The sequence below is a fragment of the Balaenoptera acutorostrata genome, chromosome 18 (assembly GCF_949987535.1).
Source record: "Balaenoptera acutorostrata chromosome 18, mBalAcu1.1, whole genome shotgun sequence".
In the NCBI taxonomy this organism is placed as follows: domain Eukaryota; kingdom Metazoa; phylum Chordata; class Mammalia; order Artiodactyla; family Balaenopteridae; genus Balaenoptera; species Balaenoptera acutorostrata.
Genome location: NC_080081.1, coordinates 12,444,748 through 12,470,704, shown reverse-complemented (window position 1 = coordinate 12,470,704; position 25,957 = coordinate 12,444,748). Strand labels below are relative to the sequence as shown.

The 25,957-nt window shown below is 39.0% G+C and overlaps 1 protein-coding gene across 1 annotated transcript in view; it reads left to right on the top strand.

Annotated features, from left to right (window-relative positions):
- IPO5 (importin 5) overlaps positions 1-15,177 on the top strand; it is a 40,962-nt gene extending 25,785 nt beyond the window's left edge. Inside the window, exons 14-26 of the mRNA XM_057532934.1 lie at positions 1,717-1,935; positions 3,400-3,483; positions 4,896-5,028; positions 5,116-5,237; positions 6,699-6,795; positions 7,994-8,166; positions 9,458-9,569; positions 9,655-9,710; positions 10,749-10,871; positions 11,932-12,151; positions 12,737-12,965; positions 14,290-14,431; positions 15,032-15,177. Coding sequence (XP_057388917.1) covers positions 1,717-1,935; positions 3,400-3,483; positions 4,896-5,028; positions 5,116-5,237; positions 6,699-6,795; positions 7,994-8,166; positions 9,458-9,569; positions 9,655-9,710; positions 10,749-10,871; positions 11,932-12,151; positions 12,737-12,965; positions 14,290-14,431; positions 15,032-15,118 — 1,797 coding nt within the window. The 3' untranslated portion in view covers positions 15,119-15,177. The remainder of the gene's footprint in view (positions 1-1,716; positions 1,936-3,399; positions 3,484-4,895; positions 5,029-5,115; positions 5,238-6,698; positions 6,796-7,993; positions 8,167-9,457; positions 9,570-9,654; positions 9,711-10,748; positions 10,872-11,931; positions 12,152-12,736; positions 12,966-14,289; positions 14,432-15,031) is intronic.
- Positions 15,178-25,957: the final 10,780 nt, after the last annotated feature.

The following is a 25,957-nucleotide window of genomic DNA, read 5'->3' as shown; positions in this document are numbered from 1 at the left end:
AGATTAATTTAATTTGGTAGGTAAGACCTGGAGAAAGAGGGACTTTTCAGAATGGCCATAAAGAATAGAAAGTTAGGGGGAAGACATTCCAGGCTGTTCTAAGTAGTATAATTCAGGCTTGACCAGAGAATGGGCCGCTCAGTATTAGACTTGGGAAAGATATGGACTAAAGGTTAGGTAAAAGCAGCATGTGAATTGCCTGGAAAACAAGCCAGAGTTATTTTTGAACTCTGTAAATTATTTATGTAAATTTGGAATTACATAAATTAATTGCTGCAAGAAACCATGAAAACGTGATTGTAGGAAATTAGCACAGTAGCAACATGAGACATAAACATAAATGGGGAAGATTTAAGGCAAGACCATCATACGATTATTGTTCAGTGAGTTTGGGTGGTAATAGTGGAAATTGGAAGGAAAAGTGATTCTGAAAGATGCTTCTCAGGAAGCATTAGCAGTTTCTTTCTGCCAGTTTGAATTTAAAAAGATGAAAGAGAAAGAAGCAAAAAGTGTTGACCACTCTCCTAACCTGGGTGAGAGAAATAGAGAACGTGTAAAAAAGAATATCCTTTTTGTTTTAAAAATGTTGAATTCTTAAAATAAGGCCTGGCCATCCACATAGAAGACAGTTTATAGTTTCAGCTTAAGTAAGAGGCAACCTAAAAACAAGTGAATGATGTCAGTGTAGCATCATGAGAGAGAGAAGATTCAGGTAAGAAAGGCAAAGATTGAAGCCCAGTTTGTTGTCAAATATAATGAAAATAAATTTCTACTCTAAAGTGAAATGAATAAAAAGGACATGCAAAATAAAAGCCATTTAACTATTATATTCAGCAGACATAAAGTTACTGTCAAATCACTATATTAATACTCAGTTTCTATACTTTGGTTCATGATGAACTGGTAACAGTTGGTAAACCACAGTGTGCCTAGCACTGGTCTCAAGGAGAACAGGGAGGAAGAGAGGAAGTAATGTCTCAGAAGGCAAAGAAGGGGGTTTAAAGCAAAGGATGGGTGCTCAGTGTCCAATGACAGCAAACTAAGAACATGATATAGGAACATGTGTGTATCTGAAAACAGACAGAGGTGGACAAGTTGAAGGCAGATCGGTTAGGTTAGTTAAATCAGGAATTGATGGATCAGATGTGACATTACTGGTAGATTTGGGTAAAGGGCTGAAGTGTGAAGGGTGGCTCTGTATAATCCCCCCTCCCCTCATGGGTCCAGTATGTGAGATACAGACTGAAGGAAGGAGTTGCTAAGATGGGCTGGGGCGGAGGGTAAAGTATGTGAGCAAGAGCAATGCAAGGAGAGTAGCCAAGGAAGAAAGGCATTCCAGTGAGATCAGAGGCCAGCCATGATATTAAACACAGAGCAGATGCTGAGATGCAAAAGAAGGGAGTAAGTTAACCTTTTAAAGGTGTGTTGGGGCCTGTGGTACAAGGAGAAAGAGCTCTGCCGAGAGTGGCTGTGGTTGACGAGCGGCATGAGGAGCATCTGGAGTAGTTCAGGAGCGCTGTGTTAAGGAGAGAACATCACACATAAATATAAATAGTTCAGCTTGGTTCTTACATTTGCTTTAAGACCTACAGTCTCCAGTGTGGCTGCCGGAGGGTGGGCTCAGCTTGCGGTTTCAGAAAAGCCCTCTGGAACTTTCAGGGAGTGTTTCTTCCATGTTCTCATTTGTGTGATTGATGTTGTGTGTCTTCCTTCTAGTTGATTCAGAAAGGCACCAAGTTAGTTTTGGAACAAGTTGTGACGTCTATCGCATCAGTTGCAGATACTGCAGAAGAAAAATTTGTCCCCTACTATGACTTATTTATGCCATCACTGAAGCACATTGTTGAGAATGCAGTTCAAAAGGAACTCAGACTTCTCAGAGGAAAAACTATTGAATGCATCAGCCTCATTGGTCTGGCTGTTGGGAAGGAAAAAGTACGTGATTTGTAGTACGTCGAATTTTTTGTTTGAATTTGGCTGCGGAGGTATTGAGGGTACCAGAGGGTTTTTTCCTTCTGATAAATGGTTTTCTGGATACTTGTTTTTTTCCATCATCTTACTCTCATATTAACTTTAATTTTATATATAAATAAATCGTTGCCTTCATTTTTTCATCGCTAATATTAAGGTTTCTTCTTTTTTTTTTTTTTTTTTTTTTTTTAATTTGGGAGTTTACAGCTCTCTTTTTTTTATTTATTTATTTATTTATTTATTTATTTATTTATTTATTTATTTATTTATTTTTGGCTGTGCTGGGTCTTTGGTTCGTGCGAGGGCTTTCTCCAGTTGCGGCAAGTGGGGGCCACTCTTCATCGCGGTGCGCGGGCCTTTCACTATCGCGGCCCCTCCCGTCGCGGGGCACAGGCTCCAGAAGCGCAGGCTCAGCAGCCGTGGCTCACGGGCCCAGCCGCTCCGCGGCATGTGGGATCCTCCCAGACCAGGGCTCGAACCCGTGTCTCCTGCATTAGCAGGCAGATTCTCAACCACTGCGCCACCAGGGAAGCCCTTAAGGTTTCTTCTTAACTCAGTTAAGCTCTTGAAACCTTCTCTTATGGGTACAGTCTGTCTCTATGGAGGCTTGTGGAATTCAAGACCCATATGTTTAGTTTCACCCACTTGAACATGTGCTTGGGAACATTCCAGTTGCTTTTCTGTTAATCCAAAAAGCATTGAGTGTCTCAAGAGAAATTTATATGCATATAGTTCTTCAGAAAATAATTAGCAAGGACGATTGGCCAGTGCGTTTTTCTTCCTAGCTAACATCTCAGACCTGTCAAAGCTTATTCAAAAGAAGCTCCCCTGTCATCAGCCCCTCATGTTCTGATTCTCAGAGCTTTCAATATAGAACCTTTCTGTCTGATTTCCTCCAAAACCAGCATTATTATCTTATAAACTGTTGTCTGGGAGACACTGAGAAACCAACCAATAAAACATTTTTATGTTCTGTTCTCTGCGTTTTGGCTTTCAAACTGTTTTTGAAACAGTTTATACAATGGAGATTGCCAGACTATGCAGAGAGTTAAATGAAAATCATATAGTTCTGTGGAGCAACCCAAAATTGTCTTTCTGGATTTGGATTATCTTTTTACTGCTGGAAATACATAAGCCATGGACCAAAACTTGATGCCACAGAACCGTCTTTATACTGCAATTCATTTTGACCTTCCCTGGAAAACGTATTTTTCTAGAAAAAGCACTAAGTCCATTGCAATATAGATGAAAAATTTTCAATATAATACTTTTATCTGAGGTGTTATAACCCGTGTGGGAAATGTAATAGATTTGGGGGGAAAGTTTTATTATTACACAAGAAACAAAAATTGGGTAGCAGCAGTGCCTCTCTGATGTGATATACATGAGTAATATTAGTGTCTTTTTTCCCTGAATATTTCCTTCCAGTTCATGCAAGATGCATCAGATGTGATGCAGCTGTTATTGAAGACGCAGACAGACTTCAGTGATATGGAAGACGATGACCCTCAGGTGAAGCAGCCCTCACATGCGCCTGCATCCTTTCGGTCGATAGCTCAAGGTTAAATGGATTAAAAAAAAGAAATCCGGTAATAGGTTTCCGGCGATAATATCAACCCGTGGTTTCAGAGACATTCTTCACTGGTTTTCCTTCTGCTTGGCACACCGTTTTTTCCTCGGTCCATTCCAGGCTGCTCCTCTTCTGACTAGTTTTTGGTTCCGTTGGGGTTCTGTCGTGCCAGGCTCTCTGACCTCTTCACTCTCCTTGAGCGGCGTCATCCATAGGCATGGCTTCGGTTTTCCTTCGTATGGTTGTGACTTCACATCTGTCGCTGAATTCAGGGTTCATTTGTCCAGCCCCTTACTAGACATCACCATGTGGATGTCTCCTGGCCCTTTGCATGCCGGATGACTTCCCTTCCCTGTCAAAAGCAAAAGAAATACGGAAACCCAGCAGTTTTAGAGCATGTCATGCTCTTTTCTCTGCCTGTGAACAAGCCCTCGTTGAGCTTAGAAAGAACCCTCCCCCCTCAGCCTGGCTAACTTCTGCACGTAGTTCACGGCTGGTACCAGTCTCGGTGGTGGGTACTGAGGACCCTGTAGTAAGAACTCCGTGAGTGTCTGTCGCGACCTTAATGATGGTCACAGTGTCTACTGTACCATGAGCATTCAATCCCTAATCGTTGCCTTAAATTTTAGCTTTGCACAGCCACCCTGTAATGTCTGCCATACTTCAAAATGCTTTTTCCAAGCACTTAAAAATTTGTTCTGTTTTGTTTTGTTTTTTTAAAATTAGGAGTGGGGAGTGCGTTTGCACATGTAGGCTTGTGAAATAGACAAATATATAGATGGATGCCGGAGGGTAAAAATCACTTTTGGGGCCATGGGGATGAATTAGAACCAGATTCTCTGTAGGTAGATTAAGTCTTTGTAGTAGAAGAGGTGTCTTAAATGTGGACAACCGCTTACACAGAAAACTTAAACAGCTAGGAGAAAGGGGTGTTTAGTGTTTAATGAATGGAACTTTAGGCAGTAGGCCAAGTCAGGTAAGTTCCTGCCTTCAAGAAAATTAGTGCTTAAGGGTTGATATGTTTAAGTGGGCTTTGTTACATGATTCAGATGCTATTAGAGAAAACGATGTATTTTGAAATATATAGTTTCTTGAAAGTAGGAAAAAATAAGACAGAGTCCTGGTCCCTTTTGCCTCAGCTGTTGTCTGTATCCTAGTGTAGAAGTTCACAGTGATTTTCCATGGTTTCTGAACATTTTAAGTATATGACCTTAGAAAATGCACTTATTGCTTAAAGAGCCATGAATGTAAAAACATTGTTTCCATGAAACGGGGAAGGGGCTTTCTTTATGTCTTATTTATCCATTTTTTATTAAAAATCAGTTTTAATTTAATTTTTAATTTTTCTCCCCAGATCTCTTACATGATCTCAGCATGGGCCAGAATGTGCAAAATCCTTGGAAAAGAATTTCAGCAGTACCTTCCAGTGGTTATGGGACCTTTAATGAAGACAGCTTCAATTAAGCCTGAAGTAGCCCTTTTAGATAGTAGGTGTCTTCATGAAGCCATGGCAGTTGTAGAATTCCTCTTTGTTATCATTTTTAACATGAATTTGCTTGCTTCTTTGTTAATAGCCCAAGACATGGAGAACATGAGTGATGATGATGGTTGGGAATTTGTGAACCTTGGAGATCAGCAAAGTTTTGGTATTAAAACTGCAGGACTGGAAGAAAAGTCAACTGCTTGTCAGATGCTGGTAATTATAATGTTCACTGAACTTTGTTTTACAACTTCTCATAATGAATACATATAATGTATATGTATATATTTCACTATATATATACTTATGTATATTACATATATATATTTCATAGGAGTGCTTTTCATGGGTGCTGAAGAAGTTATTTTGAAGAGCCAGGAATGTATTCTTTAATAAATAAAATATAGAAACCTTTAGACCCAACATTTCCACTTATGGATTTCCATCCTAAAGAAACGTGGATAAAAACCTTTCATTACCAGTGCTGTTTTTAATAACAACAACAACAGAAATGAATAGCCCAAATAACTATTGTTAGGAAGATGATCAGTAATTACTGTGCCCTGGAGTATTACACAGCCATTACAAAGCTACCTGAGGGGGAAGGATTTTTGCCTGTTTTGTGTTTAGTGTATAGTAGTGGCTAAGGAATATTTTTGAATGAACAGAAATCTGCTCACAGTATTAAAGTTGGTATGATTTTTTTGTATTAAAAAAGATAGACATGGTAGGAAAATCAAAATGTTTACAGTGATTATTTTGTGTGGTATTATGGGGTCTATGTATGTTCTCTTTGAGTTTCCTTTTTTAAACCTTCATGAACATGTGTTGTAGATAGCGAGTTTTTTGTTTTCTTTTTTTTTTACAAATAGAATTAAGAGATTTTGGTAACAACATTGTAAATCAACTAAACTTCAATAAAAAAGTATTTTAAAAAGAGATTATGGTATATTACAAATCTAGCAGTTAAGTAAGCCTAAATAAAAGTTAATGGCTTAAATTTTATTTTGTATTAGTAAAGTATTGTGTTTTCTAATTAATTTAAACATATTTCTTGAACTTATTCTTATCAGTACTTAATTGCCTATAATTTATAAACAATTTGGATTTTCTGTAATATCGCTCAACTTGAGAACAAATATAAATGTAACATCTTCTACAGAATTACCAACTCTTTTCATGTAGTGAAAGATAATAAAGAAACAATTATTTTAAGACAATTTTTTCTGTTTCACTGTTGAAGTGATTTTTTAAAAATTCAGAATAGCATAAGCCTGTTTGCTGCAGATTTACAGAAGTGATGTGCTGTGATTACATTTTCAGGTTTTGGGTTTTTTTTAAATTTTAGGTTGCCTTAATTAAGTGGCATCTTTTGTTTGAAGTATTTTCAGAGTGCTGAAACTTTTGCTAAATTCCCCCCCCCACAAAATAAGAATATGAAGTATTCCCCCCTTCGAATGACAATATATACTACAGTCATTTCATGGTCCTTTCCCATTTTACAATTCCCTTTAGTTAAAAGACTAATTTCACAGTCCTGCATACAGCTCGAAATGTAGTTAGCTCTAGTTAGGATATAACATTCTGTGGTCCTCATGGTTTTGCAGTTTGTTAATAAATATTAATACATCAAAATTAACATGGGTCTTGTTTTCTCTTCAAATACTTTGGTTTCAGGTTTGCTATGCTAAGGAATTAAAAGAAGGCTTTGTGGAGTACACGGAACAGGTTGTGAAACTCATGGTCCCTCTACTGAAATTTTATTTCCATGATGATATCCTATAATTTTTTAACAGAAAACATTTCTAGATTTACTTAAATTGTAGGCTGTTGAAGTATTAGACTTTGTGCTAACCAAAGTAAGCGTACATCACCAGTATTCTGTTTGCACTGACAGTGGTTTCCGGTTATAAACTTGGTTCTTTGCAAGTGCCTTTGTTTCACGTGTGCCGAAAACATGAAAAAGAAAATGTCAACTATCCTCTAGTTGACAGTTCTCTGTGGAGCACTGAAGAGCTTTAAGGATTGTTATTTTATTAGCAAATGTTTATGGTTGTGTATAATTGCTGCTTTTCCCGATTATCTTTTGGTGATGTTAAGCAAGACCTTTTAACAAGTTAGAGACCAACTTATAGTACTTAACTTTCTATATAGCACTTAACTTTCTATATAGCTCATTTCAAATGTGGATAATACCTCTGGGGAGAAATGTCTCTTGGTAAATCTGTGTGAAAGTTTTCCTCCTCAATGTAATGGTAGTTGTAATTAATATGTATAGGTAGGTTTTTATGCCATTTCGTGTGCACACACACACTTTCGTAAATGGGTTTAAAAAAATGACAGCCCAATGGAATGGTAGAGCCTGGACCCAAACCCAGATCTGTCTGGCTCCAGAGCCCCTTTGTTGTAGTTCTTCATGCAGTATCCTGCAGCGGCATCCTTTACAGAAGATGGCTTTTGCCCAGCAGACTTCCCATAATGCCTGAAGACAGAGCAGAATTATTTTTAAGAGGAAGTCTCAAGACCTTATTTTAGAAATGATGTTAGATAGGGAGAGGCAACTCATCTTTATCGAAAACTGAAGAGGCTGATTCAGGAAGAGATCCTCAGTAGTTTTCTTTAGTAAAGTCATTGCTTCAGTTGCATTTGTTAGAAACATGCATTACCTCAAATTTGGGGATAGGTACATTCTGAGACATACTGTGAGAGTCCCAGGTCCTTCCTCAGTCATTTTTATGTTTAGGGGTTACATTTGAGCCTTCATTCCTGTTACATTGTAGGTGACGGAAAGACAGGAGGTATGTCTTGGGGACAGGGAGACTTCTGTTTTTATACACAGGTTATATTTAACACAAGCTCTTGGAGAGCAGTCTTAGATGAACAGAAGTTGCCTAGCACTCCACAGTCTTGAGGATAGTGATTACACTAAATGTAATCTAAGGATAGTGAGTACGTTTCCTTAACAGTAAAACGTGTTCGAGTGGCAGCAGCAGAATCCATGCCTCTTCTCCTGGAATGTGCAAGAGTTCGTGGTCCTGAGTATCTCACACAGATGTGGCATTTTATGTGTGACGCTCTAATCAAGGCCATTGGCACAGAACCAGATTCAGATGTCCTCTCAGAAATAATGCACTCTTTTGCAAAGGTAAATATTTTCCTCTTCAAGAATATGTATAAGATTGTGTGTCCATTTATTAGTCTTGCTAAATAAATGGGATTTTTTTTTATGCTGTAACAGAAATTTTTCTTTTTCTACCAAAAATGTTTAATCTTTTGGTGCTTTCACTCTTTTTGTTTTTCTTTCTTTTCGAGAGTAGCTCTTCTTGTATTCTGGTCTTCATTAGTTTCCATCATCATTACCTGGTAATCCAACTACAGAAACTTGGCTGTCATCATCCAAGTCATGTCTAGTTTCTGTCCTCTTCTCTCTCCCCTAAATTCCCTTCTGTTTTTGCCGTATCTCTTCTTTTTGCTATTGAAATAGCTTCACTTGGTCTATTCCGGAAGCCATTCCTTCTTTTCCTCATAGTTCATTCGCCTTTCCTCAAGCATTAACTTGCTCTTTAAGTCACTCCCCTTCCCGTATTCTTGGTCATCTCCATTGCTCACAGCTCCATAGCTTGCTCTGCAGTTTGGTTTAAAAATTCTTTATTTGTCCCCATTTACACTCCTGAAGTTCAGATTTTCTTTTATTTTTCCAAAGAACACATGCTTCCATGTCTTTGCCTGTATCATTCCCTCAGCCTGTAACACAAGCGTAGCCTTTCTCCAGTGCCATCTTTGTACAGAGTACGCATGTGGTAACTGAGCCCCTTAGAAGCTGGTCTTTTCCATCTTTGAATCCGCAGCATCCACCATAATTCCTGGCACTTAAGACGTGCTCAGGACATGTTTAAAGGAAAAACATTTTTTAAATTCTTCTCTTTAAAATACTGGTATGGTAGCAAATACAAACCAAGTGGATTTACTCATTTAATCATTAATTTTCCAGGGTACTGAGTTATGTTAATTTTTCTCATGCCTCCATCTGATTTTTTTTTTTTTTTTTTGGCTGCGTTGGGTCAATTGTTGCTGCGCACAGGCTTTCTCTAGTTGCAGCGAGTGGGGGCTACTCTTCATTGCGGTGCGCAGGCTTCTCACTGTGGTGGCTTCTCTTGTTGCGGAGCACGGGCTCTAGGCGCACGGGCTTCAGTAGCTGTGGCTCGCGGGCTCTAGAGCGCAGGCTCAGTAGTTGTGGCGCACGGGCTTAGTTGCTCCATGGCATGTGGGATCTTCCTGGACCAGGGCTCGAACCCGGTCCCCTGTATTGGCAGGTGGATTCTTAACCACTGTGCCACCAGGGAAGTCCCTCCATCTGATTCTTAATGGAGTTTAACTTTTGACTCCAAAAACACTTAAACCTTATGAGTTGCTTTCTTTCCTCAACCTCGTTTTAGTGCATTGAAGTCATGGGAGATGGATGCCTTAATAATGAACACTTTGAAGAGTTGGGAGGTATATTGAAAGCTAAACTTGAAGAACATTTTAAAAATCAAGAATTGCGGCAAGGTAAGTTTTCCATGCTTTTATTTCTGAATGTAATCCTTGACCATTTTGGCGACCATTTAAAGACATTTATTTGGGTGTGTTTTAGTTAAAAGACAAGATGAAGACTATGATGAACAGGTGGAAGAATCACTACAAGATGAGGTAAATTATTCCATTTAGAACTTAATTTACACGACCATTTGCATCTGGAAGATAATGCTTAAGTTTCTGATTCATCTGACTTCTCATAAGATGTACTTCTTATTAATCTTTAGTAGAAAAATCTGACATGTATTTCATTTATTAATTTAGAGAATAAGTAATTTGAAATTAGCTGATTTGTGTTTTGGATGCTTTGTGTTCATTTTGTTGCAATGACCTCACATATGAAAGCACTTTGGAGTTCACCTCGTTTTTTCTTCTACACTCTCACAACAATCATGTATATTTGGTGGTGCTTTCACCATTTTAAAGATAGTGAACTCAAACTCAGATGTTAAATGACTGCCTACAGCCTCACTGTTGACAATCTCATGCTTAAGGCCAGATCTTTCTGTAACACCAGCTGTCCCTCCACTGGACCACAGAATTGTGCACATTTCCCCATAAATAATATACATGCAGTGGTTGACATAATTCTTCACATTGTTACTCAGTTCTGTCACCATCAAACCACTTGATGCCATCAAACATATTTCAGCTGTGTGTTTAGGGTCTGTCATGTGGCATGTGGCCGTCTGGGGGACCGGTGCTGACATGTGCAGGTCATCCCAGTCCTCTGCAGGGTGCTCGCATGCTGACGCACACATTGCTCCCAGGGATGTAAATAACTGGCCCCACCATCCTGCTCCAAAACCAGAAACATTCTTGCAGAAGACAAAAAAATAGTAAAGTAAAATCACTCTTGTTTCAGATCTTTGAGATTTGGTTTAATTTTTCAACCATATATTTTAAATATATTCCAAGAAAAGTATTTGCAATAAGTGCAATACTTACCACACTCCTTCCTTTCTTTCCATAGCCAGACAAGAGACATCACTGGGGTAACCTCAGTCTCTGGACTCTTGCTATGCCCTTAAGAAAATGAAGAGGAATTTAATTTTGTACTTTTCTTATGTTTTTTATAATAAATGTTACTGTTAATAATAGTGGGGATACTTTTTAAATACATATGGGTATGTATGTGTTTGTTTTTTTTAGGATGATAATGATGTTTATATTCTGACCAAAGTGTCAGACATTTTACACTCAATATTCAGTAGCTACAAGGAAAAAGTGTTACCATGGTTTGAACAGCTGCTTCCGTTAATTGTCAACCTAATTGTAAGTGTTACCTCTTTTTGACAGTTATTTTAGATAGTTGACCTGGAAATCTTTCCTTACAGCATTTGAAAACTTACACTTTCAAGTCAGAATGGATCGTAGAAATCATGGTTTCCACTGTACCTCTTTAATTTACCAAGTTTATTGCATTGCCCTGGATATTTTCTCCATCAGTATATGCTTGAAGTTTACTGATTAGGTTTTCCATAGTTCAGTTAATTTATAATACAGTCTGAAGGCATAGAACTGATTTATTATTATTTCAGATTATCTATACCCTGCTGAATTAACAAATGGAAACAAAATGGTTGCAATTTTTTGTTTTTCAGTAGACCCTAGAAAATTCCGTTTTGATCCTTATTGTATACCACCAGCAATCATAGATTCTGGATGATAGCCTTATATGTTCAATTTTAAAAATGTATTATAAATTATAAGCAATCATCAGATATTTATGGGTTTTTTTGGCTTTCAATTTTGTGTCTTATGAGATTTAGTACTGCAGTATCTTTTTTTAAATGATTTAGGCACATATGACATCCTGTTGAATCAGTACTATAAAGTTAAATCTTTGCAGCTTTTACTGTTGTTGTGTTTTTTAAATATAGCATTGCTGTTATCTTTTTTGTAAAGTAAATGTATATACATAGCTGCTGCTGTCAGTTCTTCCTGATACTTGGTAATGTCAGATTGTGGAATTCTGTAACAAATCACCCAAGTCTTTTAAACCTATACTTTATTAAATCTATGTAGTAATTTGAAGGTTGTTATTCACAAGAACTGATTGTTGCTATGTTGTTTTTCATTACCTATATCAGGAATATCCATGTAAGATGACAGCCTATAGTGAATAAGTGTTTCTTTATGATCTTTTTTTGTTGTTGTTCCATTAGTTCATGTCTTTTATTAACTAATACACAGTTACTTGTCTTCTGGTTTGTTGAAACAATAGGTCAGACAACATTTGCCACAGTAATGTCTGTCAAAGTGGCTGGCCATAAAAACTCCAGCACCACATTCATCTGAATAGTCAAAGCTTAAAAGAGTATCTCTTTTGTAGTGTCTACATAGACCGTGGCCAGATAGACAGTGGGGCTTGTGCATCTTTGATGATGTCATAGAACACTGTAGTCCAGCCTCATTTAAATATGCAGAATATTTCATAAGGCCAATGCTCCAATACACATGTGACAGCAGCCCAGAAGTCAGGCAAGCAGCTGCGTATGGCCTGGGAGTCATGGCACAGTACGGCGGAGACAACTATCGTCCTTTTTGTACAGGTACTTTTGTTTGTTACGTTATGTGCATCTCATCCCAGGCACCCCTGTTATCCCTGCCTTGCTTCCCCCCCGCACACCGCCCGCCCCCGCAAACATACACTGCTTCGTTCTCTTTTCCTTTTTCAGACACCTCACTGTAGCACTTAGGAGTTTACCACCCTCGTTCTCATAGAAATGGAAGTGAGACCTGGGTGGAGACAGAGCCTCCTCGCCCCAGTCCCAGGGTGCAGTCCATGTGGGGCTTGGAGGGTGTACTTTCAAAACCTACTGGGGTCCCTGTAAGTTCAGCGCAGGAATATAGCGGGGCGGCTTTCAGAAGCTGCAGTACACCGAGGTGATGAGGAGGGTGAATCTGGAGGCTGCTGACCTACTGGGGCCGGTAGACGAGTGGAGTGCAGGTGCTCTGAGCACGCCAGGGCGCCTCCCTTTCCCCGTGGCTGGCTCTGCAGTCACAAAAACAGACATTTCTTACACTTGAACATTGCCTCACTGTAATTCATAACTGGACCAAAGATAAGAAATATTTATGGGCATTTGCATGAAAATGTGAGACTTTAAATGACTTTTTTTCAAATGCTTTTTTAGAAGCACTTCCACTACTGGTAAGAGTTATTCAGTCTGCTGATTCTAAGACCAAAGAAAATATCAATGCTACGGAGAACTGCATCTCGGCAGTAGGGAAAATTATGAAGTTCAAGCCTGATTGTGTGAACGTTGAAGAAGTCCTCCCACATTGGCTGTCTTGGCTTCCACTACATGAGGATAAAGAAGAAGCTGTTCAGACTTTCAACTATCTTTGCGACTTGATTGAAAGGTAAGAAATGGGGCAGGTTAGGCCTTATTTCCTTCCCTTCACGTGACGCAGTGCTTCCTGTGCACAGCTTCCAGGTGTGTAGGTTATAATAATGCCGTCTTTATAAATCAGGCTAAGAAGCCGTATCACAGTTAAGAGTGCCGTATAAGCACATCTAGTTTTGAGTTATTCTTTATGGAACTCAGTTCAACAGATCATTATAGAATGTGATGTTCAAGGAAGGTTCTGTTCTGTCTCCCACCCCACTCATTCATTCATCCATTCACTCACTAGCTTTACTGAGGTATAATTGACATACCATTCATTAGTAGAATGGGATCAAAGAACATTGTTAGTACTATTATTTGACCCTCTGAAATACTAGTGTTTTTCTTTGGATTAAAAAATCAGTGGTATAAGGGAAATATACCAGACGGGTAGTCAGGATCTGGCCCCAGACCTCTGTCATTAATAGTGTTATTTTGTGCCTGTGAGTATAGCTAAGAATTGCAACAACCTTGGAGGTTATAGAAGCTATCAAATCAAAGGCGTGTTCATTGGTGGTCTGTTTTTCTAAGTCCAAGTTCCCCTAGGTACTGGATCCGGGCTCTGGCACTATTAATGACTCCTTTTAGTTCATAAATAAATCCAAGGGCTACAACCACTCATCTCCTGGAGTTTGTAGAAACAGGCCAATGGCTATATTCCTTCGTGCCTGTTTAAGTTCTTGTTCACACAAATACTGGGAGTCTTCACAGGGAGGACATCATCATTAAGGAACGTAACAGCCATCCTGGAGATGCCTTACCTGCTCCTGCCTCTGAAGTGACCAGTTCTCCATCATGCTATTTAATCTTCTCCCTTGGAAATGACTACTCTGGAATTTTCTTAATGAAAAAGACTGGAATTCTAATTAGATTCACTGTTAGGTTTCTTTCCATCAAACTTGACTGGAGCTTATTTCCCAGCTTACATTTAGAATGCCTGTATTATCTTTTTGAACTTCAGATTTATTTTAGAAACCATTTTGCAGTGTCTAAATAAAATTTGTGTTAAGGAACTGTTCTTAGTAATATCTTGGGGTTTTTTTAACATGTGTGTATATATATATATGTATATATATAAAATTTACATGGGAAGAAACTGAAAAGCTAATAAGTAAAATTAGCTGGTTTTCCTCCTACTGAATTTAAAGGCAGTTGATTTTAGTGAGTGCATAATCATTGTATAAAGACCTAATAACAAAATTCAGTGTTGGGGGAAAGGTGTAGAAAAGTATGAGTGCTTGAGTGATTTCCTATTATAATTTTCATTTACAGTGGTTTTCTTCTCTTTCTTTTTTCAGCAATCACCCAATCGTTCTTGGCCCTAACAATACCAATCTGCCCAAAATATTCAGTATAATTGCAGAAGGAGAAATGCATGAGGCAATTAAACATGAAGATCCCTGTGCCAAACGTCTGGCTAATGTAGTTCGCCAAGTACAGGTAAGCTGGTTTGGTTAAACTGGGGAAGAAGAACTAAAAACGTTACTTGGTTTTGGCTTTTTTTTTCATATTCTTCTCTATTAGAGGAAGGAAATAGAAATCCAACTAGCTAAGGAAATTTCATTTTTATATTCTCTTGTCATCAAGCCTCAAATGGATTATACTTATTATAATCTACCCATATATTCTCATTATTTATTAAAACTAAAACCTTTGTCTTAAATCTGAGACTAGCACGTACTCATTATGTAGAAGTTTTTCTGCCTGTCTGTGAAGAAAAAAAGATGAGATTTTAATAGTAATAAAACTGTCAGCTACCAATGACTTTTCCTACCTAAATTCATGTGTATAGATTACTTGAATGTGTCACCTAAAGCTAAAGTGTAGCTTTATCAATGCAAAAATGAGAAAACTTACTGTAATGAAATAAACTTTATAGAAATGAAAAGATTTCTTGCTTTTGCAATGACGTTCATGAGGCTAATCTACTGGAAAGAAGGTATTTTCGCATTATTTCAGTCTACCTAATGATGATTATTAAAATACTTCCCAGTGACCATTTTCGCCGAATCTAAATGTTTGACAATGTTCTTTCCCTAGACGTCTGGAGGACTGTGGACTGAGTGCGTAGCGCAGCTTAGTCCCGAGCAGCAGGCAGCCGTACAGGAGCTCCTGAACTCTGCCTGAAGGGCCTTAATATCACCACCAGAGAACTCACTCCAAATAAACGTTTACCCTTTTGTTTAGGTTTCTTTGTTTTGTTTTTGAGCAAAAGAGAACGGTAGAGTTGTGTGTAGGCCATTCTTCTGCAAAGCCACAACAGCAGGAAGAGAAGCCCTGGGTTTCAGGATGGTGTTTAAGTGGATTTCTCCCACACCACTGAGGAAGTCCCATGAGCCCTGCAGTAGCACTGAAGAGTATTTTTCTATTGGTATAACCCACCCATGTGAAGGTGAAAGGGAAATAAAATTAAGTTTTCTCACTAGATATAAGGAGATGTAAGACAAAAACAGCTTTAAGATCAGTTCCTCAGCGTTAGCTGTGTGTTAAAACAAGTTGCTGTACATCTAGTGTTAATTCTATTAATTGGAGTGTGAGTCTTTCTGTACAGTAGAAAGAAGCCTTTTACCCAGCAAACTAGTAGATCCAAAAATTGAAAAAAAGCTGAAGACAAAAACAACAAGCATGAAGATGTTATTTTATGTCAGTTTCGATTCTTTTCCCCAAAAGGCTTATGCAGTGACTCAGTTTGGAAAGCTTTTCAGCTTCCAGCCCTTGAATGTGAAGTGTCGTTGGCATGTCTGGCAGTAGTCTCATTCACTCCTCAATAAACAACGTTGAAATACGAAAGAAGTTTGTGTAAAAATTTAGTACTGTCTGGCTTTGATTCATTTAATGTTTTTAATATAAGAATAATCTAGTATTTTTTAAAGTAATAAGGATGGCTCTGAATTTTGTTCCCCCCTGATATTTTCCTTGTGCAATTCAAAGTTAAAAGCATCTAGTTTTTACCATCTTCCACTTTAATTTAAGCTAAGTTATGATACACCTACTCTGTTCACAATCGGTGTGCAAACTTCAGTCGTTTTAAAGCTAGCATTGTTCCTGTTAGAAAAACAGATTTGGTTTAGTATTTTTATTGCAAATTGTAATTGCTACGGAACCACACGCAACTTTTAAACTTTTAATTTTATGATAAGTATTATGGCTAAAATTATTGACTGATAAATTCAGTAAAATGTGTGAATGTGTTTTTCTTTATGTATTAACCTCATAGCAGTAAATGACTTGCTGTTGTTTCTTTAAATAATTTTTCTAAGAGGTCTTATTAGATTTCTGTTGAAACTCCAGTGTTAACATTTTTATAGTTTGTACTGAATTTAACCGTGATACAAAAATGAATTTTATGCCTAGATCAGAATTTAAAATTAAAGGTTTTTTCTTTAAATGATTTGCATTACTTTATTAAAACTAAATCTGAAATGGAATGGAAAGTAGAATAAATTATATTAAGGTGGTTTGGTTGGGGGCAAATACCCCTCACATATATTTTGTTTCCGGCCCAGAAGCTTTGGTATCTCGCAGGACAAACGCCATGTTGAGTGACTTCTCTAGTAAGATCATTGCTTTCATTGGGTACCTGTGTGACTCTCAGCGTGTGTGGGGAAATCTGAAGCTACTTTATATCCTGTCTTCCTGTCGGAGTAAAAATGTGGTAGTTCAACCCCTCTGTACTTTCTGAGATAGAATGCTGTTTGGAAAGCCCATTCGTGTACTGATGCCAAACAACTGGAGCAATTCAGGTTTGCTTTTTTAAAATTTATTACACTACTTAAAACGTTAAAAATGTGGTGTGCTCACCTAAGTTGAGATGGAAGTATGGTCAGAAGATGGGTACATGGTTTTCGGAGAGTCTAGTGTTTGCAGAGCACTGTCCTAAGCACTTATGGCATATGGCAGAGAACCTCGTAGCTTCAAGTTTAAACATTAGTGGGGAAAGTAGGAAGATGTACCCATCAGAGGGGTCTAAGGTCCCTGAAAGAATCAATTGCAGACTGACTACATCCTTCTGGATAGAAGTAGGAAAACAAGTAATTGGACTTGAATCAAGTTAATCAGGAAGGTCAGTTTTAAAGACTTGATGTGACATGATCCTGAAACTCATAACTGATTTTGTAACACGAACTAACAATTCTTTGGAATTATCTGGGGTGACATTTTTAATACCTCATTTTGTCTATACAAGATGAAAATTCATGTTTTTTTCCTTTTGTACCAAATTTAGTGGCCTAGTGGCCTTGCATGTCAGCCAGTAATTATATATTTATGAGTCCGAGCTATTTCTGGAGGAAAAAATCGTGTGTGGCCCTTACATTTTCTGGATATTTTGTAACATAGAGGGTTAAGTTATGTGCACAAGTGTCAGAAGTTTTTAGCATAACTCATTTGGAATATTTTTTTAACGCTAAATCTAAAGAAAAGCAAAATTGTCTTAAAGCTAGTTTGACATTTCTGTAATGAGAGGCAACTTTATCGTAATTCTGTAGCTGTAGTTTGACTAACAAAACCATCAGTAAATGCATAAGCAAATAAACATTCTCCATGTACCTGGTCTCACAACAGCTAGCTAAAGAGCTAGCTAAATGATTTACTTAGTAATTAGTACTGCTTCATTCTGCCTATGAGTATTGCATCAAACAGTCTGGCTCTGAGCTTGTTCCATGGAAATCACTTTGTTCCTCTTATCCCTCTGCCTCAAAGGAGTCATAGCCAAAATCTGCCATCTTTCATTTTCTTAGTCCCAGAAGTATGAAGGTTTAGAAGAAAGTGAATTACCTGCAAGGAGTGGGCTTGGATTATTACTTCCAACACTTGAACTTCTGACCAGGTGACGGGGAGGTGGGCGGTTAACTCTAAAACCATCCTGGACTGACTCTCTCCCCCCACTTTTTTTTTTTTTCTCACACAATCTGTAATCCTGACAGTCATTTGCTAGACAATATTTGGGCATATTATATTTTCTATGTATGTTGTATATTTGAGTGGATGAACGCAAACACTTTGAAGATAAATTATAGCTCAGTTATTCATTTCTAAGAAATGAACCCCAAAGCAGTGTGATAAGTTCTTATCACTTAAAAGAACTTAAAAATTAAGTTCTTATGTAAAACTCCACAAAGTAATGTTTTTTTTTTAAATTCCAGTTAGAGTAGCAGAATATAATTCTGAAATGTGTGTCAGTGATTCCTTGTATGGTTCTTGATCTTACACATGTCTGTCCTCTTAACTAGCATTCAGATTGTAATGGAAATCAAGTCCAGTGGACTTGTGGACAAGTCCATTTGCTATAGATTAAAAATTAGTTCCCCTGCTTCTCTTAGAGGTTTTGTAACAAATAGGTACAAAGTGTAAGTTTTGAATTACAACCTGACAGCAATCCTGCGGTCTTAAGGTACATGGTGAAAGATGGTGCTGTTGAATGGTTAAGAGCAGGGGTCAGCAAACTTCTTCTGTAAAGGACTGGATGTTAAGTATTTTAGGCTTTGCAGCCCCTAGGATCTTCATCACAACCACTTAGCTGCTTTTTTAGACAATACTCAACAAACGGGTGTGGCTGTGTCCCAGGAGACTACAGAGACAGGCTGGCACCTGATTAAAACCTTTGCTCGGGTTCCAAAACCTCACTGTATGCATTCTGACACTTTGGACAGGTTAACCTCTGTACCTCAGTTGCCTTCTCTTTAAAATGGGAATAATAATAGTACCCACATTATAGAGGATTTAAATGAATTTAGAAGTCAGGCATGGTGTTAGCTGTCATCACTTAAGTTCTCTTAATTTTTCAAAATCAAGTATTTTTTTTTTTTTTGCAAATTCTCTGAAGAGCCTCGGTGTTGAGAGGAAGCCTAGGAAGTTGTGAAAAGTATCAGCAGCTTTGCCGAGTCTGTGGAGTTGTACCACGAGTGTATGTGGCCGATGGAAACGCAGTTTTACTTTCTCAGCACCAAGGGACTGGTGTCGGAAGATCCTCATCTGCCCGTGGCCCAGCCCCTAAATGCACCCATTACCTCATCTGCACCGCGACCTGAAAAAGAAGCAGTTTGTCCCTGACCGGGGAAGGAGTTCCCGTTGGACTCACTGTGAGCGCTGGGTGGCTCTGTCCACCAGACTCAGGGTCACCAGGGACGCGTCCTCACGGTGACTGGCAGGCGGAGGTCCCCGTGGCGGCCATCCAGGGGGAGGAGGAGCACTGGGGAGTCTGGACCCTTTGCAAGCCCTTCAGCCTCTCTGTGCCTCCGTCCTCACTTGTAAAGCAGTCCGTCAGCAGTACCTCCCGCACAGGGCAGCTGTGAGGTCTGAGGTGATGATACCCATGAAGCCCCTAGATCAGTGCCTGGCAGTGTCAGTTTGCTATTATGAGTACACGCGTTTGAAGAGACGGAATTAAGTTTGGTTTACAACTGATTAACAACGTCATAAAATACTCCATGGACAATGGGTGCAGTACTTATACCCAGCAAGACAGATACTCCGGTCAAGAATTTTATTGAATGAAGCTATGTAACAAAAACTGATGGCTTGAGGGCAAAGGCTGAGCAAAACGCACGGGCGGTCTGCCTTCACGTAGGGACACATCAGAATTTCAGAGCAATGAAAGTAGAGGGTGTGGAGTGTGTAATAGAAGAAATCAGGGAAACAACATTCATTAGTGCAAATAGGATGTGTATCCAGTGGCCTCAATCTAGTCATTCTAGCAAACTACACCAGACACTCAAAATCTGGCCTCTCCTGGTCATTGAAAAGCCCACCCTGAGTGGAGGTCGTCTCTCCAGACTTGCCACCGCGACTGGGACTGTCCTGGGGCTGTGTCACAGAGATGGCTCACTGGCGAGCATTTGGGACCAGCGTGTAGCATGTGCTGCCTTGGAGGGTGAAGGAGCCAGCGGAGCAGAAAGTCAGGAAGGCTGGGCTCCAAGCCCTCCCCCCACGCCCACCTCTGGTTCCTGCCAGGGAGGGTATTGCTGCCAAGTCATTACTGGGTTGACAGTGAAGAGAGAATGTGCTAAATTGTAGCCCATTTACATTAACTTGGCCCCAGTCCCTGACTGCAGTTACCCACTTTTTTTTACCTCCTCGTAGGGCAACTAGTGGCTGCTGCTTTCCACTCAATTTCACACTCTCCTGGATTTTCTCTAAGCCTCTCCCCTTGGAGGAAAACTGTAGTTTTAAACCGCCATTGAAATGAAGTAGAGCCCCCGTATGACCAGGAAATAGTGAAAGAGTTTATAGGGTTATGACCCTATTGCATTTTGTTATTAAAAAACATGCACTGAAAGTTTATTATTAAAGGGCCAGAAAAGATGGTTCTCTGTTAGGAAAAATAGAGCCCATCAATGTTTTAGTGTTTGTGAGTTGGGTCTCATGGGGAAAGATTACCACCACTATAAATGATCAATAAGCCATAAGACGGAAGCTCTTCTTGAAACTGCTGTTTCAAGAAGAAAGTAAAGATAAAATAGCAACACAAATTTGGAGACATTATAGTGATTGAAATAACTAATCGTTTCTTAAAAGAGCAGTAGCGAAGGATCATAAGGCAGAACGAAGGTTGCATTTGAAGATACTTTTTTGTGTCACAAAAGGGATTGCTCCTTGCTCCCCTCCAAAGTAGAAACTTCAGGGTCTCTGTCAGCAGAGGCAGTGAGTGAGGAGCCCCTCCCTGGCCTTCAGAGATGCCACTCACCCTGCAGCGACTTGCTCTGCCCACACAGCCTGCCCAACTCGAGTGCAGCGGCCGCCTCCTAGAAGTCATTCCCGAAGGCCTGCAAAGCTGGGGGGACGGCCAGACAGGCCTGATTCTACCCAAGCATCTGACTCTGGCCACCGTTCCCTTCAGCCCCAACTTCCTTCCCACCTGATAAGGGAGCCCTGGACCCACAGGCTTCCTGCCTGAAAACTGCAGCCTCCACCTGCAGGTAAGGCCTGTTTCCCTTTATGCCCGCTTCTGCTTTATTATACAGTAGAAGGAGCGCATTCGCTTCTTACCTGGACCTGTTTCATTGCAAACGTCCCATCTTGGCCTTTGAGCTATCTGGAATAGATTACGTTATTTCCAAATAGTTTCTTTTGGACGCTCCAAAGGCTTCCTCTGATTTGTCTGTGGTGGAGGGCGGGGGTGAGGATTGGATGGAATGATGTAACCAGAGTGCAGCGTGCTCAGGGGACTGAGGTAGTGGCTATTACTGTGACAGCTACTCCCAGGCCCTGGGGACCAGCCCCCAGTCATGCAGACATTCCAGAAACCAACCAAAATTGAGAACCTACTAATAATCTGAGCTTCCTGCTTCTGAACTCTTTACTGGAAATACTGTAATTATTTATGAAAAAAAAACCTTGACATATTTTCTCAGATCAGGTGTTAGGAGCAAGTGGGTAAGTAAGGGATGCTCTCTCCCTTTAGTTCTCACACGTGACAAAATTTGTGGGTATTTTGAGGAGAGGCCCAAATTCTGGAGAGCCTTCAATTTTTTTTTTTTTAATTACTTTACACAAAGGGCCACCTGTACCTGGTTCAAAATTCAAGGTTTATAAAACATTATTCAGTGAAAAGTCTCTTCCCACATTTGCTCCTCAGCCACCTCTGCCCAGCTCGCCTCACAATGAGAACTTTGCAGAGTTGGTCCCACCAGAACATTTTTGCTTAATGCAATTCATAACCTTCTGGAGGGAAATTAGCATTCCTGATGAAATGCAGGTGTATCTTCTATGGATATGAGTCAGGTTAAGAACTACTCTGAGGGCTTCCCGGGTGGCGCAGTGGTTAAGAATCTGCCTGCCAATGCACGGGACATGGGTTCGAGCCCTGGTCCGGGAAGATCCCACATGCCGTGGAGCAACTAAGCCCGTGTGCCACAACTACTGAGCCTGTGTTCTAGAGCCCGCGAGCCACAACTACTGAGCCCACGTGCCACAACTACTGAAGTCCGTGCGCCTAGAGCCCGTGCTCCCCAACAAGAGAAGCCACCGCAATAAGAAGCCTTCGCACTGCAACAAAGAGTAGCACCTGCTCGCCGCAATTAGAGAAAGCCCAGGGCCAGCAACGAAGATCCAACACAGCCAAAAATAAATAAATTTATAAAATTTTTTTTTTTTAAACTGCTCTGAGAAACTACCCACCCTCCTAGGTAGCCCAACCTGAATTCTTTAACGGGACATTTGGATTATCCCTTTTTTCCCCAATAAGTCAATTGTGATTAACCTAATTTTTATTTATTTATTTATTTATTTTGCCTCTAAATACCTCTGCTGTAAAGGAAATCCTTGAAATTGGCCAGCTCGAGGTCTATGCCCTTGCAGTTTATAATAAAATTCCAACATAACTACATTATCTGAAAATGATTTTTTTAAATATTCTCAAAAGGAAAAATTATGTTTTTATGTATGCTTCCAGGGTTATAAATATTCAAATGCCTGTTTGGAATAAAAGTAACATCATTTTGGCTAGGAATTAATTCTCAATATCCAACTCTATTAAAGATGGAGGTTAAATATCTCTTGCCCTTTCCAATAAAGATATATAAATTGATATGCACAGTTCTTGGTACCATCAAAATGTTAAAACTAGATCATTATATTGATTTAGAACCCCATTTCATCTTAAACTAAGTGACATCAGGCTAAATATTCTTTTATTATTAAATCAGCACAAAAAGTTCCACTCTCTTTAGGGAACATATTTTCAAGTATGCATTTTTATAAATTAATTATCCTGTCATTACATTTTATTTTTTAAAATTTAATAACTTTTTTTTAATGTATGTATTTTTGTGGTTGCCTGCTATTTTTCTATAAAAAAGTCAGAGTTGACTTTAAATTATAATGTAAACAGAGGCACAGTTGCTTTGTGGCAAGTATGCAGATGGTACTCATGAGTGAAGTTCAGGAAACACTTTTCCTTGGCTGCTGAGGTTTGTAACGCAGTCACATAGGTTCAAGAAGTTTTGTTCTACTTGGTTAGGAGAAATACAATGCAGTAATTATCCTGTCAGGTCAGATGAACAAAACTCAGCAAGAAAAATATGGCTCAGCCGCTGAGACATTTGGAGGCATGAACCAGACAAAGATAACAGAACTGGACAGGTTTGGGGCTGGGGGGGGGTTACTTTTTATTTTAAAATAATTTCCAATTTATAGGAAAGTGTAAAAAAAAAAGAAAAACTTCCATGTATCTTTTGTCTATATTTTAAAATATTGTGACATTTTCTCTCTGAATCCCTTGTGAGTGACAAAGACTCTCTGAGCTCTCTTCCTTCACCTAGGCCTCGACTTTTCAGACTGCCATGTTTGTCTCTACATTGTCCAGTTTTAGCAAGAATCCTGCTAAGTCTGTCTAGCCACCCTGTGAACAGCCACATACAGTTTTTGTCGTTCTCTGACTTATTTCACCAAGCATAATACTCTCTAGGTCCATCCACATTGTTGTAAATGGCAGAATTTCATTCTTTTTTATGGCTGTGTAATATTCCAGTTTATATATATGTGTACTATGTCTTCTTTATCCATTCATCTGTTGATAAATACATGGGTTGCTTCTGTATCTTGGCTATTGTAAATAATGCTACTATGAACATTGGATATACTTATCTTTTCAAATTAGTGTTTTCATTTTCTTTGGATGTAAATCCAGGAATGAGATTGCTATATGGTAGTTCTATTTTTAGTATTTTGAGGACCCTCTATACTGTTTTCCACAGCGGCTGCACTGATTTACATCCCCACCAACAGTGTACAAGGGTTCCCTTTTCTCCACATCCGCACCAACTTTTGTTATTTGTCGACTTTTTGATGAGGAAAACGCATGGACTTTGCAGTCAGATCAGCCTGGATTTGAATTGCATGTATCCTCTTTATTAGTTGTGTGGATTTGGAAAATGTACTTGGCCTCATAACCTCTCTACCTCAGTTTGCTCACTGGGAGATGGGGAAATACCTGCTCTGCTGGATCTCTTGTGAGAATTCAGTGAGGTCAGGCATGCAGAAGTTCTGGCGAAGGATGGGTGCCAGGTCAGCTCTCTCCCCGCCCCTCCCACAGACATGTTATGCCTACGGAACCAGAGGGGGGCCTGTTCACAGTACTGTTTACAAATAACAATACCTGAAAGTTGACCTTTTACAATGTCTGGTAAATTCTTGTATCTCAGAACAGAAATTGAGTTGGTAGGCTGATGGTGGACACAGTAAAATAATAATCAAAATGGAATTTATTGTGACAGATTTATACTGTAGATATCTTAAAACCTAAAAACATCTGAAAAAAAAGGTTTTGCTGGGAATTCCGTGGTGGTCCAGTGGTTAGGACTGTGCGCTTTCACTGCCGAAGGTGTGGGTTCAGTCCCTGCTCGGGGAGCTATGATCCCGCAAGCCGTGCAGCGTGGCCAAAACAAAAAAAGGTTTTGCTCTTTTACCTTAAAATGTGCACAATATATATTTTTTAACATTTTAAAGATACATCCTCCCTGAATTTTGCTAAATGGGAAGTAAACGGTCACCCCATGAAACAAGTGTGTGGAAGATAAGATTACTGTTTTTTAATAATTGATACTATCAATAGTTTGCCCTGCGAGCAGCCTATGTATGGCTTTTATATTCTATTTTGGGTGGCATTTGGGGTTATGTAAAATTTTGTCTCCCTGGAGAAAAAATGTGAGAACCTTGAGGGGGCAGCAGAGGAGCGTTATTGCTTTAAAGAGTTTAGAGAACAATGACTTTTTGAGTTTCATCATTTTGGAGAAAAAATACTAACATATATGGAAGCTGATTCTAAAGAATACAGCAATTACATTAGAAACACTCCAACACTGAGGCCTTCTCTTCAGTCAGGTGGATAATATGGCTGCCATTTCCTTCACTGGTCAGGATTACACTTTCATCCTTGCGTGGTCAACTTTCAGAGCATAAATAGGCAAGAAATGCAGGTTATCGTGAATTAGAGCCCTTGGGGCAGAAAAGACAGCAAATGATTCTCAAGTGGAATGATTCTCTCCTGGACTAATTATTAGTGAGTTTCTATTATCTTTTCTGATCCTCCTCCATTACTGGGACAAATAATCTAATTAATAATACACACTTGGTAAGGCTTAAGTCCTGAGCTATTATGTTGAAAAATTTCCACAGTGGAGGACTTCAAAAAAAAAACAAAAAACAAAAAAACTTTCTATACATTCAGTGCCTGATAAATGCCAACCAATTATTTGATCTTCAATAAATATATGATGGAGAATTAATTGCTGTTTGATATCTAGCATTATTTTTTTACAGCAGTATTTAGAACCCAGGTTCTATGCATTCCCTTCAGAATTACAGCCTGGTACAATATGGTTAAGCAAGTGAGCTAGAAGAATTTGGAGAAACCATGAGCGTTTTCTAATCAAATGAATAACACAGTAGAATTAAGCGATTCATTGAGGATAAATGTTAGAAAATATGAAAAATAACATCTGTTTCCCTAAAATACAGGTTAAGCTAGCTCTGTGTACTTAACACATTTCTGAAAAAGAATATGTATACGATATGGTGAATACTTTTTTACATTGTTATAAATTTGGCATATGCCTATGGAGAAAACAGTAGCCTTTGTATATGATAAAAATACATAATTTTGACAGTACTGAATTTGATAAATTATGTCTTTTGTCATTAGTGGTCAATATGAATACATTTAGTTCTCCCACACTAAGCAGGCAATACGAACGTTCGATGTATTAATTTTTGTATATAATCAAAGCTTGTGTGTATTAAAATATGATGTGGTTAATGATGGTGAACATCTTTTCATGGGCTTAGTTACCATCCATGATTCCTGTTTGGTGAAATATCTATTCATATCTTTTGCCCATTTCACAATTAGATTGCTAGTCTGGGCTTTGTTTTGTTTTTTTCTGTCACGATCTGAGAATTCATTGTACATTACAGATACAAGGTCTTTGTCAGTTATGTGATTTGCTAATATTTTTTCCCAGTTGGTAG